Raw genomic sequence first — 18,686 nt, forward strand, 5'->3', positions numbered from 1 at the left:
TAAAGGAATATCTGTAATATTACCTGAATATGTGTAAAAGTCACGTTTTTCTATTAGCTCTGTCTGCTAGCATAGCATCTCTTCTTCACTGCAAGAATCTGCATGCCAACTGACCACTGGGTTACCAGCGCCCTCTGCTGGTTCAAACAAATATGACGTAAATCAGTTCAATGACTGTTTTTTTAATTTTTTTTTTAAGTCCAATTGTTAAGGCACAAAATACATTTTCAGTTGCACTTTTAAAAAGAAAAAGAACTATTATGCAGTTTTGCATTGTTTACTATAGAACCAAAATTTAAATTAGAGGCTTCTTTTTCATTTGTATTATTCCTTTATTTATTTCAATCAAGATTTATTTTTAGTTAAATTGCATTGTTTTGAATAGTTTATCAAGGGATTATTTTGACAATGAAAAATAAAAGGAAAATAGTACAGTATTTTTTTCCCCCCAAAAAATAAAGGAATATTTTTCAGTCATTTGTGTACAGTTCCATTTTGTAAAATAAATCGTGAGAGAATCGTATCGTGAACCCAGTAACGTGAATCGAATCGTATCAGGAGTTGAGTGAATCGTTACATCCCTAGTTTTAATTAACTATAATAACCTTGGTGAAGATAACATCCATTCTTCTTCATGATGCCTTGAGTTCTCACTTTTTAGTTGCATATACCCTATTAGCCCTGCACTAGGAGGAGCACCTTCATTCTCTGTCTGTCTGCTTCTTAAAGGCCTGCATATCTTTCTTGAGTTTAGAGCAGCTGGTCCATAACCAGAGGAGACAAGTGTGATGTAAATAAATGTTATTGTCAGTGAGACTATTTTACATTAATTTGAGAGGTTCAGCATCATCATCCCGTCAGGGATGGATCTTGAAATTCCCAACGGTTTATTTTTGTACATACTCAACTGGATCAACACAATTTTTAGCCCATATGATTGTTGAGAAACAAAAGTGGAATCACCCACTTTTATTTTTCTAACAAAACACCAACATCACTACAAAAATCCCTTATTTATTCCTCTCACCTAAAAAGGCAGCTATACTTTCCTTATCATGCCAGATGTTGTAATATTTTTTATATAATTTTACAGCAATCATGAAAAGTTTGAGATTGGATACATTTCCATAGATGTGAAAAGCCACATTCTCCAATCGCACAATTTTAGTTCATTAATGTTCACGTGTGACACAGTAAAAAGGGCTTTTCTGACTATCTTGAGGGCGGTGTAAGCAAACGTGCTTGTCAAGGTCAAAAGGCGAAGTAGCCAGATCTGGAAGGTAGAAAAATGTCAAGTTCCAAAAGCCTGTTTGACATGTTGAATCTGTCACTGACCTTAAAGGCAGCTTTGGCTGGCTGCAAGAGGGATTGAGTGGTTCAACATAATCCTTCCCTCTGTCAAATGTCACTCAAGCTCAGCAATAACATGATAAGTTATCATGATATTTCCTTAAATTTTAGAGCAAAAATGAGAAGGACTTTTGAAAACTGCTTTGTGAACCGACAGTTAATAAATCTGTTAATTTCTCATGACAACAATTGAGATTAAACTGTCATGAATTTGTTTACTTGAGGTGCATCATGGCTGAGTGTTCTCTTGCAAATTTGCTGTTACACAAGAGACAAGATGTAGTTGAGCAGACGGATACAGAGTTTGGTGGATGAGATTGTCACAGGGTGAGGCGAAGGGCAGAGCTAATCAGAACAAGGCAAGATCATAGAGTTTCATCCTAGGAGATCATCTTTGACTTCTAATGACACTGACATTCAATGAAAAACCTCATTTATGCTGAGTAATTTCTATATTAATGTTCTCAATCAAAGTCATGGACCCCCAACTGAGGTAGTCCAAGCTCTTTGAGAAAATCACCAACAACTCTAAATCCTAATTCTGACAACTGTGACACATCTGTAAATAGTTCTCTTTTTAATTGACCATGTTCCGGTTTGTTTGCACAACAGCTAAAAAGAGAAACAACCCACTGGTTTTAAGTCAATATGAAAAGGTTTTAAACATGCCTGGCATCAGGTCAAGTTGAGCGATGACCATGAGGACTAAGTTGACAGCTCTCTGCTCTCATTCTAATCTGGCTTTTATTGAGCCTCGGGTTTAGTATAGAGCTCTGCTGTACTGGTAAAATAACAGAGAAATACAGAACATCTACATTGTTGATGCATGTACTGTAGACTGTGTGACCCCTGAGCAAAGCTTGAGAGTAATTTGTGCATGTTTTCTGCTTTGTTTTAAACAAAGCAAGGGAAATGTGTGTGGATAGGAGGTGCAGTGCCAGTTATTTTACAATTGTGTATCCTTGGGCGAGAAAGACAAATATAAACATTATATCATACGAACTATTTCTGTAAAATTAGCAATCTGCTTTTATCTGATATCAAAGAAGTTCACAAATCTATTAAACGCAAACCTTTTGTTTTTTTAATCATGCATCATATTGGTACTAAAGCTAGCTTTAATAATAAAATGCTTTGTTTTGAACAAATATAATTAGACTTATTTTTAAGATTCTCTCTGCATTGTTGAAGCTAATTTGTATTTGGTTAAGTGCAGTCCTTGATGAGCTATTCCCAAAGGTTGCAAGGCTCAGTTTGTATTCTGAACCGGCATAAAATCCTTGAATCAAAGAAAACTCAAGGGCCTTCCACTTTCCAGAGATCATCAAAGGCTTTACACTCCCGGATTAGAAATGCAGTCTCTGTAGCATTGACAGCTCTGTTCGAAGGAATGACAGTGTTTTATGACTTTCTCTCAGTGAATACAATTCTATTAACAGGTCTACTTTTTAGATTTAGTGTCTTGTAATATATTGTTAATATATATCCGGATTTCAGAAATTTGTTAGTCCACATCAATCAGTTTGACATGAGCAAACACTGTGGCCAGCATGCGCTCTGGATACGGGCCAACGTGTTGCTGTATTTCAATACATCTTAGCACCTAAGTGTTTTTTAAGCAGGGGTTGAGAAAGACCACAAAAAGAACGCACAAGACTAGATTTGACTGGGAACACCCACATTTCAGAGCTGCTCCACCCACAGCGTGTAACTGGAATGAAGGCGTGCATGACCGACTTAAGTGGATGGGCAGAATAGCGCAAAGCCAGAAACAGCACTGCTGCACGGCTTTACTGACTTACGCACATGGGAGAAAAGAGCCCCATTATAAACAAAGAAGTGAAAGCTTAAATAAGTTTAAAATAAGAGAGAAAGAAAGTGAGTCCCTGAAACTGTTTAAGATTGGTTTATTATGTGTAAAATTAGTCCAGACTAGTGCTGGAACAACGCATAAACATCGCTCACGTCATAAAGACGTTGATGTAGATTTTTTGCTTTGATGTGTCATGCCTAACAAATAAGTTGTCCCATGCCAGTCTAGTGGTGGCGGTAATGCACCGGGAATATAGCCGCTAAGCTGTCAAGAATAAAACTCAGACTAAAACACAAGTGCATATCTTTTATTGAAGTCTCATTGAGAATTCATGATGATTCTTGCGTACCTAAACATGCTACTGCATGTCCTATAAATATGTAACTTTGTGTGTTAAATGTTTGTCGTTTGCTGAACAATCATGTTTACATTTATTTTAATTCATTTTTTCTATATGTAGTGATCACATGCTTCGGCATTAGGGATGTAACGATTCACTCAACTCCCGATACGATTCGATTCACAATGCTGGGTTCACAATATAATTCTCTCACAATTTATTTTATAAAATGAGACTGTAAAAAAATGATGACTGAAAAATATTCCTTTATTTTTATTTTTTTTTTGGAAAAAAATAGAAAATACTGTGCTATTTTCCTTTATCTTTCATTGTCAAAAGAATCCCTTGATAAACTATTCAAAACAATGCAATTTAACTAAAAATAAATCCTGAATTAAATAAATAAAGGAATAATACAAATGAAAAAGAAGCCAATTCATTTAAATTCTGGCTCTACAGTAAACAATGCAAAACTGCATTAGGGTTCCTTTTCTTTTTAAAAATGCAACTGAAAATGTATTTCGTGCCTTAACAATTGGACTTTAAAACAAATCCCATAACAAAGAAATAATATAGCTAAACAAACTATGGCTTTGTTCTTTTTAATGTTTTTTGAACAAGGGGAGGTGACTGGAGCTTCTCACTGTGTGTCGGGTTAAATGCTGCATCAAATTGGTTGTGGTATTTGTGTAGTTCCCCATCTTCCTGCAATATTTGCACACAGTTTTTTTCTTGTCCGTTATTTTCTCACCTCTTTCCTTTTCTGTCTTGGGGAAGCCAAAATGCTTCCACACCTCCGACTTGAAGGGGACATATAATGCTATTTTTCCACCCATCTCCATTTGTTCTAAGAACCCCCAAAACATAATATTTGAGGTTTATTTTCCCAAGCCCAGCTGTTTTCTGGAGTTTTAGCCCTCTGAAAAGTCACATTTCTGGCCAATTTTGAAACTAGGCTGCTTGAGTGGGCGTGTTTATGAAAACGGACTACACACAACATTTGATCATGAGCGACTTTATTTTGTTATTTACACACTATTGTTATTGTTTTCAGCCAAAAAAACTGCACATTACAGTAAAACACATAGCTATTTAAGTGGATATTGTGATTGGGAGCCAGAAAAACACTGTTTTGTGACATGTATGTGCAGTGCAGCAACAGCAACTTCAACAGCAAAATGAGCAGTTTCAGCTGCGTCAAACACTTCTACACACGCTACGTTGCTTTATTGTCATCATTTCATGTAGAGATCACAAGAATAGTCCATTCAAGGTAATAGTTCACTCTTTTGAGTAGTCGTAGCAGTCGCATTGTGTGTCAAACACAGGGTTGCCAGATTCGTGTTTTGTGTTTGGGCTGTTTTTATTGGAATGGGCAGGTTCTAAGATGATCTGATCTGGCAACACTTTTACTTGTTTCAAATGTAAAACATTTGAAACGGAGCAATTTCCTCTGTGTTATAAGACTTACACAGACCACAAACAATTTCATATTTTGTGTGCTGGTGGACACTCAAGTTACGTCATTTGTGATAAAAAAAACTGCAAAAGTAGATTTTTCGAAATATGTCCCCTTTAAAAAATGGTGGTGCATCCTGTATTTCAATTTCTTGCTCCGCAGCTGCCATGATAACGCTTGCTCCACAGACTGTAAATGACAGGCTTGCCTACAACAAATTGTTGTGCTCTCCTGGCGCCGATGCTCACGTCACATGTGAGTGACAAACAAAAAAAGGATAAATAGATAGCGCCCTCTGCTGTTTAAAAAAGTACTGCGATTCCATTTTTAGTAGCGTATCGATATAAACCGTGACACCTATGATATTTTTAACTGCCTTACGATTAATCTTTACATCCCTATTGGGCATACCAAAAAAAATGTTGTATTCATGTAAATGTGTCTATATGGTACACCATTGTCATCTGGTAGGGTATGTGTAACATAAGACATGAGGATACAAAAGAAAAAAATCTTCCTACCTTTGGTGGAATAGCAGGTCCAGCTTGTGTTGGGACTGGGTCGGGCTTCCAGTAGCCACCTCCACCTATTTGGGTTCCTTCTGGATTGGGCTGCTCTTGATAAGCACCCTGAGCCATAGGAGAAAACCCAGGTTGTGGTGGCCCGTAAGCAAAGTCTGGACCTTTAGGCTGGGCGGGCATGTACTGCACCTGTGCCGGACTGAGGATAGACTGCTGGCCAAAATGCTGTACTACCATTCCTGGATGCTGGGGGCTAGGCTGAGCTGACCTCACTTGGACATTGAATGTGGGCTGGCTTGGGGTCGATGCTGTAGCATAAGAGGCAGGAACAGGCTGAGGATGTGTTTGAGACTTGGCCACGGCACTAGCAGAGGAAGGTGGGACTGAAGAGATACCCCCGGGAGGCTGAGTTTTGGGTGTAGACTTCTTGGTGGCAGTCAATGGTGGCTGATTTGGAATGACCATACGCTTGTAACCAGTCACGGGAGCATTAGGGGTGGAGCCTGCTGATGATCCGAAGTTCTGTAAAACAGAGAACAATGTATGCTGTATTTGAATAAAGAATGATGAACACAATAATGCATGACATTTGTTCACAGTTACCCTGTTGACAATGTGGTTTTGTGTTTATAGGAATAGGGCCCCTCCCCTTCCTCATCTATTGATATGTAAGATTGACATCCATCCATCCATTTTCTGCTTGCTTGCTCCTTTTGTCAGGGTTGTGGCTCTCATTGGGCATTTAGGCAGAGGTACACCCTGAACATGGTGCCAGTCCATTGCAGGGCAACACACACAGGCAACCACTCACACTGACATTCACTCCTACAGGCAATTTAGAGACTCAAATCAACCTAAAGGCTCAAACGTAATCAGGCGGACATCTGCAGAGCGGACTCCAAGCGGACTATCTGCTCTACTCGAGCACACTACCACGTAGTAGTTTCCAGTAAAATCCTAAATTTCCCACAATGCTTAGTGTGCTCCTGTAGTTGTTGTACTCTTTCTTGGACGTGTTTTAAAGGTGTCTGTACTTTCATGGCCCGTCTGCCAGTCTCTCCTGCTCTGTTTCACCAGGCGGGTGAAATGTAAGTCGGTGTAACATTTGATACAGGTCGATACATGTAGAGCAGTGTTTTCTGTGACTCCAGGTATGTGGACAAGTATGCACGGTGGTAAAATCCTAGCTTTGCATTAAACTACACTTGAATGGCCTGGAGGATGCCGCCCGAGTACGTTTGAGCCTTAACAGCCATGTTTTTGGATTGTTTTTGGAAGCCATACCAACAAGGTGGGACTACCTTCTGAGATTTGACGTGGAGGCGTATATCCCATAGTGAGACATCTCACTCATATTACTCAGAGAACCGGGGTTATGTAAACAACCTATTTTTTTATTATTATAGTCCCTGCCTCCTCACAGTCAGAAACAAAGCTATTAAAGGTACAGCAGATTGGCAAATGCAAACGACACTTGTGCTAACTTCAGCAATTCAAATATACATTTCTAAAATATGCAGGCATTGATGTTCCTGGGAAAAGAAACCAGCAATAGAGCCTGATTACTCTTTATCAGAATCATTTTCAACTTTCTTTTAAATACAAATGTGTCTGATATGCAGTCCAAACTACAGCTAAAATTTAACAGTAAATAGCACTTGATTCAGATATCAGGTAAAAGTGTCTCACTTCTCTTCTGCTTCTTGACGATGTCAGTCACATTTTTCTTCTCCTGCTCTCCTCCCTATCTTCCCTTGCTGCCAGCTCCCTGCTTGTTTTGTCTGCGGCTATTAGGAGACTCTCTCCGTATTCATCCAAAACCAAAACTATGGAATTGGTCAGCTGGTCACTTAATGCTATTGATCAATTTTTTTCAATAAAAAGACCAGGCCGAGGTGAGCCTGCATGCCCTGATGGAACATTTCCAGCCGGATACACAATGGATTTCTGGAATTCCTGTAAGGTCGTCTGTCTGTCTCTATTTTTTGTTGAGGACGTCGATAATATATACATGATTGGAATCATTGTAGCAGGGATGCTGCTAATTGGAGCTGGCGGCTATCAATCGTAAAGTCTGTATTACGTTGGCAGCTGTTTTGGGAAGGCTGCCAGTCATCACTGATCCCACAGTATTGGATTTAGTATGTGACCAGAGACTTCAAGGCTACTGGAAAGAATGCAAGCTTGTAACAAAAACAATTCATTATAATCGATTGGCCTCCCCCAACAAGGATGTGTCTAATTTCACCAAGGTGTTTACAGATGTGACTCTCTGTCCTCACCCTCCCCCCTCCCAATCCCCTACTACCAGCTGAACTCTTGGCTCTGAAACATAATATCTGTGTCAGAGGAGAGCAAAGTTTAATGATGCTTTGATTTTCGCCAGCCCTCTACCCCTCCCCTTCAGTTCATGGAAGTGTGTGGAGAAGCGCCTACTACTGGCAGCACACTGCCTCACCACTCCTTATGTTGTTTTCCCTTTTTTTCATCTAAATACGGGGTGCCTCAAATTCTCTTGCCGACCCACAGTTCTCCCATTCTTGTCTCCCATGTTATTTGTTACTGTTCTTCCATGTTCTCTTTAGAAGGGGGTGATACTGAAAAGTGCGTAAAGCACTTTGTGGTTTTTACCTGTGAAAAGCGCTCCATAAATAAAGATTATTTACTTACTGTAAGTAATACATTTTTTTTCACTAACTTTACATGCCTATGTGTGTATGTGTGTATCATATCAGTGTCAGATGTTCAACCAGTCTAAAAAAGGTCTATCATTAACCTTGGCTGGCCTTATTAGGTTATTGCCTGAAGCCAAAAATCTGAGTCAATTACTAAATTTGCAGCACTAAGGGAGCAAAAATGAACACATGCAGTCTTTAGACCTTTGATGAAATGTCTGCCAAAAAATGGGACACGGAAAAAATTCTGATCGATTACCTTTCAAAGCTGCTTGGCCCAAATGAAACAAAGAATTCCCTGCACTGCTACATTTGCCTTTTAACTCTCATTGAAGCAGATTGAGGTGAAAAAAATACTTGTGTGGTAACAGAAGAAGGAGGTCAGATTGCTGGATCCAATAGCAGACTCGGACACAGGAATATGATTTAAACATTTAATCCAAGCCACAGTGCCAGTACACAGGTAGACAGTCAGCGGAGGCAACAGTACAATACAGTAAAAAATTGTGTAAAGCAGAGCCCTTCCGGCGTAGCCAGGTCCATGCACAGGTGAGCAGTCCGACCAGAGGGCAGAATCCAGGAAACAAGGAGGGGGTCATACACGGCAGGATTAATAACTTTGTCAAAATCTCATATAATGTAAGTCAGAAACAAGCTCCTCTGGAACTATGAAATGGTACAGTAAATATTTTTGCTGCAACTCTGATTTCAGTTTCAGTGAACAGCATTGATTTTTTGTTTTTTAAGTGTGTCTGTCCGCATATAAATGGAAACATCACTGCCATGCCCTGTAGGAATTGAAATTACTTAATCTAAATGTTTAATGGGTTCTAAATACTCCAGATACTTAATTCATTGGGAAAGCCTGAGAACTACCAGTTCTCAGGCTTTCCCAGTGTACACAGAGCAACAGATACAAATTGGTTTATTTGAAATAATTATTCAGTCATGGCACATTTTTTTTTTTTTAGAACTCAATTTTTATTAAGGTTTATAACATTGTACAATACAATCATATTTATCACACTTTATAAGTGCATGGCAATATACAGATATTCAAAAGAGGATTGCACAAATAATTAGAGAAAAAATAATATATAAAAACCAAAACACAAACTATGCTCATCTGTTTAGGATAGCAAATCCAACATGGGACTCCATCTTTTAAGGAACAGCTCTTTCTGAAGAGAATAGGTAATTTCTTCCATCTGATAAATTTCTCTTACTTTCTCAATCCAATTAGAAAAAGTAGGTGGGTCAGACTGCAGCCATTTAATGCTGATACATTTAAGTACAACTGTCAGCAAAATTCTTAGCAGATATTTTCTGCTATTGCAAACAAACCCATCAGGAATTGTACCCAAAATGGCCATCTGTGGCTCTTTAGCAAATGGTTGCCCGAATACTGTGTTGAGGGCGGTGAAAACATGATTCCAGAAAGGATCAATCTTTGGACAAGCCCAGAAAATATGAATATGACTCCCAAGATCAGTACCACAATTTCGCCAACAAGTATCAGGATTTACCAGATTCATTTTTGAAATTATTTCTGGTGTCCTGAAGTATCTCTTTAAAACTTTCCATTTAAACTCTCTCCACGAACTGGAGTTGGTCACCAGGTGCGCCTCAGAGCAGATTTCGTCAAACCTCTGTGCCAATCTCAGGTTCCCACCTTACCATTATATTAGAAGTATTGTTTGTATTAAAATTATTAAATTCCTTATAAAAATGGCTTAATACAACAAGGTCGATGACCTTGTTGTATTGTTATAAGAAAAGCCTCAACAGGTGATGGTTCCAGCACTTTTTTCCATTCTTTATGATTTGTCAAAAAGCTCCTTAATTGTAAATATCTAAAGAAATCTAAGGAAGGAAGCCCAAACTGACCTCTCAACTGTTCAAAGGACTTCAGACAACCATTATGCACAAGATGACAGAGTTTGCTAAGCCCAGAAGATGACCAAGCTTTAAAGCCCTAATCGCTGATAGACGAGGTAAAGCCTTGAAGGGAGCAAATATCAGAGAGGGCTAAAATTTCTTTTGGCAAGCCACAAGACTGCTTTATTTTTACGCCAGATCTTTCGTGTAATCATGGTCCATTCACCCATAAGCATATCTTTAAATGGAATGTCAGAGAAAGGTAAAGCCTCTAAAGGTCTGTTACACAAACTTTTTTCAATATCGAGCTAACGGGTGTCAGACAAGTTCTGCATCGACACAGTCAGGGGTCTCATTTGAGCTGCCCAGAAAAGATTTGGGACAGCAAGCCCCCCTTGAGATTTTGATAATTTTAGGCTTTGCCACTTGATCCTTGGGCATCTACCTTGCCATATAAATTTGGAAAACAACTTGTCTAATTCATCAAATGTAGAATTTGGTGTGTTTATTGGCAGCATCTGAAAGAGGTATAAGAGTCTTGGTAGCACATTCATACGTATACTCTCTATTCGACCTAAGAGAGATAGAGGCAGGACTGTCCATCGTTCCAGATCTTTTCTAATTTTCCCTATTATCACCTTGTAGTTAGTATTACACAATTCAATTAGTGATGGGGGAATTTGAATGCCCTCTTTAGGCCATTTAACACCACTCTTGTCTTTAACAGTTTGTGATACATTTCCTACAATATCCATTGCCAGTGTTTTGTCAATATTGACTTTGTAGCCAGAAAGGCAACCATAATTACTGATTAAGTCCTTAAGATAGGGAATTGTTGTTGTGGGATTTGAGATATATAACAGTACGTCATCTGCATAAATAGATAACTTATGTTGTTGACCATTTATTGAAAATCCCTGGATATCTTTGTCATCTCTAATAAACTGTGCTAAAAGTTCAATACTTATATTGAACAGCAGGGGCGACAGTGAGCAACCCTGATGACAGCCGCGTTCCAGCGTGAATCTGTTAGACATTGTTCCATTTACTTTTACTGCAGCCAATGGGTTAGAATATAAAATTTGTCTCCAGTTAATAAAATTTGGGCCAAATTGAAAGCTTTTCAGTGTATGTCTTAAGTACTGCCAGGACACACGGTCGAATGCTTCTTGGGCATCAAGAGACAATATCATAGCTTCTTCTTGTTTTGTTATTGAATGGGACATCAAATTCAAAAGCCTACAAACATTGTCCCCCTAGTGCCTTCCTGTCATGAACCCCGTTTGGTCCGGATGTATAACTTCTGCTATCATTTTACTGAGACATTTGGCTAATTTTGCTGTAAGAATACGTAAATCAGTGTTAAGTAATGATATTGGTCTGTATGATTGGCAATTTGTGGGATCTTTTCCCTCCTTATGTATTACAACAATTGCAGCATCATTCCAGGATGGTGCCATGGTTTTGGTTTGCAATGCATGTTGGTAAGCCTTTAACAATAGGGGGGACACCTTTTCCTTAAATAGTTTATAAAATTCGTTAATGAAGCCGTCAGGGCCTGAGCTTTTATTACTTTTTAAATTTGATATGACCTGTTTAACTTCCTGTTCTTGGATTGGTTCATCTAATTAGTTTCCTTCACCCGCTCAGCACCCTGGTTCACCCCCGCCCTCCGTCTGCTCAAATCTCAAGGACGACAACTCGAACGGCTATGTAACAAAACTGGACTCGCCATACATAAACAAATGTACAATAACCACATCATACAATACAAAGATCAACTCTCCTCTGCTATATCCGCCTAAACTCTCTTCTCTCTCCTCACCAATATTACAAAACCCCCCGACTCTCTCCCCCACCACATGCAATCTGCTGACTTCTGTAACTCACTCATGTCCTTCTTCGTCTCCAAGATATCCAACATCCACCAACAACTGACCTCACACGGAGCTGCAATTTCTGGAGTGGACTCCTCAGCCCCCCACTCATCCCTGGCAACTACATTCTCCGGCTTCATCCTCCCCACCATCCAAGCCATTTCCGATTTCATCGCCAAATCTAAACCCTCAACCTGTCAGCTTGACCCCCTCCCTACAGTCATTGTTAATCCTGCCTCCCTTCACTTGCCCCCTTTATCACCAATATCATTCACTCTTCTCTCATCACTGGTACTGTCCCTCTGTAATTCAAAACTGCCATAGTCACACCCATCCTAAAAAAACCTGGTCTGGATCCCACCAACTTCAACAACCTCCATCCTATTTCAAATCTCCCCCTCATCTCCAAAATACTTGAAAAATCTGTCGCTGCCCAACTCCACAATCATCTCATCACGAACAATATTTACGAGCAGTTTCAATCCGGTTTCTGTTCCCTTCACAGCACTGAAACAGCCCTCCTGAAAATTACCAACAACCTCCTCATAGCTTCAGACTCTGGTTTACTCTCCATTCTCATTCTCCTCGACCTCACCGCAGCTTTCGATACAATTTCTCTCTCCATTCTCCTTGACAGACTCTCCTCAATCGGCATCACTCACACCCCCCTCGCTTGGTTCACATCCTATCTTTCTGGCCGTACACAATTCATCCAACTCAACTCTTACAAGTCCAACAATTTCCCTGCCCCTGCTGGCGTGCCTCAGGGCTCTGTCCTGGGGCCCCTCCTCTTCATCATCTACATTCTCCCACTCGGTCACATCCTCCGTAAACATAATATCCATTTCCACTGCTATGCGGATGACACCCAGCTCTACCTTTCTACCAAACCATCTTCTTCTCTTCCTCCTTTCTCCCTTACCCTCTGTTTACAAGACATTAATTATTGGTTCTCTTCCAACTTCCTCAAACTCAATAGCTCCAAAACAGAAGTCCTCCTTGTAGGCACCTCATCCACTCTCTCAAAATCCAACAGTTTCCATATTTCCTTTAACAACTCTTCTCTCCTTCCTTCCCCTCAGGTTAAGAGTCTGGGTGTCATCCTCGACAGTACACTTTCCTTCCATTCACACATTAACAGCATCACCCGGTCCGCTTATTTCCACCTACGAAACAATTCCCGTCTCCGCCCCTCTCTCACCCCCCACACCACCGCCATCCTTGTCCACAGCCTCGTCACCTCCCGCATTGATTATTGCAGTTCACTTCTCTTCGGCCTCCCCAACAAATCCCTCCAGAAACTGCAGCTCCTCCAGAACTCTGCAGCACGAATCATCACACAGACCCCCACCACTCACCACATCACCCCCATCCTACAACAACTTCACTGGCTTCCCATAAAACAAAGGATCAACTTCAATCAATCAATCAATCTTTTATTTGTATAGCGCCAAATCATAACCAATGGTATCTCAAGACACTTTACAGTAGAGCAGTCTTAAGGACGGACTCTTCATTTTATGGATACACACATATACGTATATACACATACATATGTATCCCACACCCAACATGAATTCATCATGGCGGCATGGAAAACCTTCTGTTAAGCAGCAGGAACCTTGTGTGGATCCCATTCCTATGATGAACAGCCATCCGCGTTATACTCCTCATCACCTTCAAAGCACTTCATAACCTGGCCCCTCCGTACATATCTGACCTCCTCCACATCGCCACCCCTGCCCGCACACTCCGCTCTTCCTCCACTCTCCGGCTCTCTGTACCTCTGGCCAAACTCATCACCATGGGGCACAGAGCATTCAGCTACTCTGCCCCCCAGCTCTGGAACTCTCTCCCCCCTGACCTCCGTACCATAGACTCCCTCCCACTCTTCAAATCAAAACTCAAAACTTACCTCTTCAGACAATCCTACTCCATCTAGACACACATTCACCACACCAATACTGTACTCTGTTTTATTCTGCTGCACTTGTTTTTATCTGTTTTTATTCTGCTGTTTTTATTGTGTTTATTTTAATAACTGCCCTGTACAGTGTCCTTGGGTGTTTTGAAAGGCGCTTTTAAATAAAATGTATTATTATTATTATTAATTGTGTTGCTAATGATTCCGGGAGAGTTTTTATCTGGATACTTTTTAAAAAATGTGATATTAAATTGTCATCATTACTTGTGTCAGCGTTTTTATACAAAAACTTGTAAAAATTGGCAAAGCAGTCCGCAATTTGGTCTGGTTTAGTGATCGTCTTTCGATCACATTTAAATTTTTGGACTATGCTTGAAGACTGCTGCTTCTCAAGCCTAATTGCCAATAGTCTACTTGCCCTATTGCCATTTTCATAGTATTTTTGTTTAGTAAATCTCAAATTACCCTCTATTTTCTCAGTGACCAGGCTGTCAAGTTCTCTGCGCAATGTTCTCTAATACACGTTGTCTAGCCTCTTTTTTTCTTTTTCTCTGAACTTGCGAATGATATTATTCGGCCCCTGATATAAGCCTTAGCACAATCCCACAAAATGAGGGGTGACATCCCAGATGTAGCATTTATCTCCAAATAGGTCACCAATTCAGTATTTATAAAATTACAGAATTCCTTATTATTTAGAAGTGAAGCATTCAATCTTCAGAGTTTAATTTTTGGTATCTGTCCTAAGTCCCATGTTACTACTAATGGTGCATGATCAGATAAGGTCATAGGTAAGATTTCAATGTTTTCTATTCTACTAGTACAGTGCCCGTCGGAAGTATGCATTCATGTGGGAGCATAAGGGGTATAATTGCGGATTTTTGTATCTTTCTGTTGTGTTTTTGTGCATTTTTTGTATAGCAATAGTTTTTTGTTGCCATTGCAGAGTGATTCTGGAATATTTTTGTATCTTTTTTAGTGTAGTTTTGCGCATTTCTGTTGTTATTTTGTGTATTTTTGTATAAATATTTCGTTTTGTGTATTTTGAGTCATTTTCATATGTTTGTTGTTGTTTGGTGTATTTTTCTGTCATGTATGTATTTTGGAGTAATTTTGTGTGTTATTACAGCCTTTTTGTATATTTTTATGCATTTCTGTTGACATTTTGTGTACTTTTTGTATAAATATTTTTCATATTTTTGTTGTTTGGTGTATTTTTCTGTAATGTATGTATTTTGGAGTAATTTTGTGTGTTTTGGAGCATTTTGTATATTTGTTTGCATTTCTGTTGTCATTTTGTGTACTTTTTGTATAAATATTGTTTAGTTTTTAGTTTTATTTTACTCATTTAGTATATTTTTATTATAAATACTGTGTGTGTGTGTCAGCCATCTCCTCCGTGTGCTATCTATCACACATGCACATAAACCATTGCAGGTTGTTAAGAGAGACACGGTAACTACGGTAGCCAGTTAAGTCAATTCATCAGCATGTATGTCTATGCTGTACAACCCCTCGACTAACAAAGAAAGATTGTCACACCAGTGCCACCACTGGATAAGTTTGTGTAGAGCCCTGATCATAATAAATATGTTGATAGGGATAAAATATTAATAGTGAAAGTAGTAATAGTAATAAAAGTAATGTTGTAATGATATTAATGGTAATAATTGCAATAACAAAATAATAATGTACTAAAAACAATATTAATAGGTAATTGAATAGGTTTCATTTCGGGGCCATCCAGAAGTGAAATAAAATTAAAATAAACATTTTGAAATGACCAAATTACTCCAAAATAACAGATACACACACTCGGGGTATTTTGAACCCGTCGACCAAGTTTCAAGTCGAACTGGTACCGCGTCTGGGACACATTTGCTCCACACACACACACACACACACACACACACACATCCATCCACACACACAGACCGCTCTTGAATTATAGTATAGATGTTCTTCATTTTTAGAAGTGAAAAAAGGTCTATTCTGGAATATGATGAGTGCCTGTGTGAATAAAACGTAAAATCTCTCGTCCGAGGGAACTTATTTCTCCAGACATCTATTAGACCTAATTCTGCTGATAGTCATTTTAGAGCTTTGCTCATTTGAGAGGCGGGACTTTTGGATCTAGTCTGTCTATCCATGTGTGGCAACATGACACAGTTAAAGTCCCCTCCTAACAGTAATATACCTGAGCTCTTTTGGAGCACTACATTGAAAATATTATGTATAAAGTTTGGCTCGTCCTCATTGGGAGCATAAATGTTGAAAAGGGAGACCAGCACACCAACTCCATTAACTAAAATATACCTCCCATCTGGATCTTCATGAATGGCCAGTGGAGTGAAATTCACCTGCCTATGCACTAAAATAGCAACACCTCTTTTTCAGCCAGACTGATGTGAGGAATAAAACACCTGGTCTGCCCAAGACCTCTTTAACTTGTCATGCTCAACATCAGACAGGTGTGTTTCCTGCAAGTATGCAATATGACAATTGTACTTTTGTAACTGACCAAGGATTTTCTTTCGTTTTACAGGGCTATGAAGTCCTTTAATGTTATAGCTTATGACTCTCAGAGTCTCCATTTTTTAAAATTAAGTAAAGTCAGAGAGAGTTCCTTCTGCATAATGATTATTCCCATACCAGCACATTGTTGTTTGCATAGTGTAACATGAAGTTAAAAAAATAAATAAATAAACGGGAAGAAACAAACAAAAACAAAAAAACAGTATTTGCATTTTTCCCCATTAAACGATCCCCGGGAAACAGTGGTATCTGAACAGGAACAACAACACAGTCTCAAAAAGCCCCTGATCATATATCCGAACAGTTTTGATTTTTGCCTGAAATAAAAGTTATAATTCAGGGTACACGGCTGAGCGAGTAATCCAAGGCATATCTAAATGCGTGCGCGCACACAATAGGTCTAACTACCTATTGAAAACAGTGTGTATAGTCCAGGCTCTTGCACAATTTAGTGAAAAATAGACACATCTGATAATGTGATAATCATACATAACTTTGCGTTACCTCAAGTATCATGACAGTCAGTCACATTTCGTCATCCACTGATTGGAGGATGTTTCCCTTAACATGGTCCATGGCTTCGGCAGCATCCACAAACTCCTTTTCCACGTTGTTGTAAGTGATGCGGAATCTTACCGGGAAGAGAATCCCGTAGCGAACTCCAGGTCTGTTGCGGAGCACCCTCCTGACATCGGTGAAGGTGGCCCGGGCTTTCACAACGCTGGCGGTGTAGTCCGGGAATATGGCGATGGGGTTAGCTTTGTAGACAAGTTTGCCTCTGCTGCTGCGTTCTCTCCTCAGGATGTCCACGGCGTCTCCCTCACTGCTCAGTTTAGCAATGATGGCGCGCGGTCTGTCACCTGGCTTGCATTGAATCAGACTGCGATGGGAGTGCTCCACACGCACTTCCCTGTCGAGTCAAAACACTTCTTTTAGGAGCAATAAGACAGTCTCCGGCGTGCTGGATTCCCGGAGCTCAGCCACCCCAATAATCCGGATATTGCCTCTTCTTATTCGCCCCTCTAAATCCTCACACTTGTCTTTAACCACTTTCATTTATTTTTGGAGAGCAGACACAGTTCCTCGCATTGCCACCATCTCATCAGAACGGGTGGACTAGTCATCTTCCACACTTTTGACATTAGCTTTCGCCTGCTCGAGATCAACCAGAATGGTGGTGATGTTGCTGTTAATCTCAGTCTTTTCATCTTGTATTTCCCTTTTCAATGACTCTAAATGGTTAGCCATGGCATTTTTAATTTCTTGTTTGATAATGGTGGAGATATCCTGCCGCATGGAGGTTAGGATGTCCGTTTTGAATGCTGTCGTGTCCATACTGTGCTTCGGAGGAGTAGCAGGCTTTGGCATCTCTTGCTCCGCGGTGCTGTCAGAACTTTTCCCCCCGGCTGCACTGGCCCTTGTGTTCGAAGAGGTCTCGTACTTATACTTTCGCATATTAGCGGCCATAAATGTGGCTATATCCTACCTTATTGTTATGTTGTCGATAGCAATATACTCTAGAAAGGTTTATTAAAAATAAATCGGTAACTAAGTGTCCTTTAAATATGAGATTTAAGCGAAAATGTGCGAGAGCTCTGAGCAGTGCTTCTTCACTCCATCGAACTCGCTAGCGCCCCCCAGTCATGGTACATTTTGGCGCAAATTACATTAAGTTATTGAATTTGCCTCTTCTGGAGGGTGACAAATCAAATCAAATGCAAATAATCCAAACAAAAAGCCAGTCTGAGAAAATAATTTTAATAATCGATTAATCAGTCAAATAATTAATTGATGACTCGGATAAAAAGAAATATTTTAGCCTCTTAATTAATTTAAAAAAAAAAAAAAACTTCATTACACAAATTTGAGTAGATGTGATAAGTTTCTGCCTAGTCTTCCTGCCAGTACAGATCAAGTAAGAATCATTCAGACTATTCAGACATAAACATGAGCAATGCTATCTTTTGGCCTGTTCTAAAATACGAATACACACCGTTTCATTGAAACTGACTTTGTTTATGAATTAAAAAAACTAGTCGTAATTCCTAAAAAAACGTTGAACGCTTTTATGCTGGAAAAAAAAAAGGAGACGCTGACGCAAATTTGCTTCTATGGAGTGGTCAGAGGCAGGCAAAGAAGTGACGAGCTTTTGCCCTTTGTAAAAGAAAACCTGGAATCCTTTTTGAATTTTAATGTATAATGTAATATTTTCTATATATACTTTTTGAGTTGATTTGCAAATATGTTTTTTACTTTGTGTAAATAAATAGTGATAAGAGATGCATCTATATTCTACAAATACTTTGGTCATTGT

The 18,686-nt window shown here is 39.4% G+C and overlaps 1 protein-coding gene across 6 annotated transcripts in view; it reads right to left on the reverse strand.

Moving 5' to 3' along the window:
* The window catches only part of lpp (LIM domain containing preferred translocation partner in lipoma), a 273,915-nt gene that overhangs the window by 81,235 nt on the left and 173,994 nt on the right, over positions 1-18,686 (reverse strand). For 5 of the 6 annotated variants that reach the window (XM_028443777.1, XM_028443776.1, XM_028443772.1 and 2 more), the window contains one exon: positions 5,484-6,005. In XM_028443777.1, the coding sequence (XP_028299578.1) occupies positions 5,484-6,005 (522 nt within the window). The remainder of the gene's footprint in view (positions 1-5,483; positions 6,006-18,686) is intronic. The other variant, XM_028443774.1, reaches the window with a different exon arrangement.

Source organism: Gouania willdenowi, chromosome 4 (assembly GCF_900634775.1).
Source record: "Gouania willdenowi chromosome 4, fGouWil2.1, whole genome shotgun sequence".
Classification (NCBI taxonomy): Eukaryota; Metazoa; Chordata; class Actinopteri; order Blenniiformes; family Gobiesocidae; genus Gouania; species Gouania willdenowi.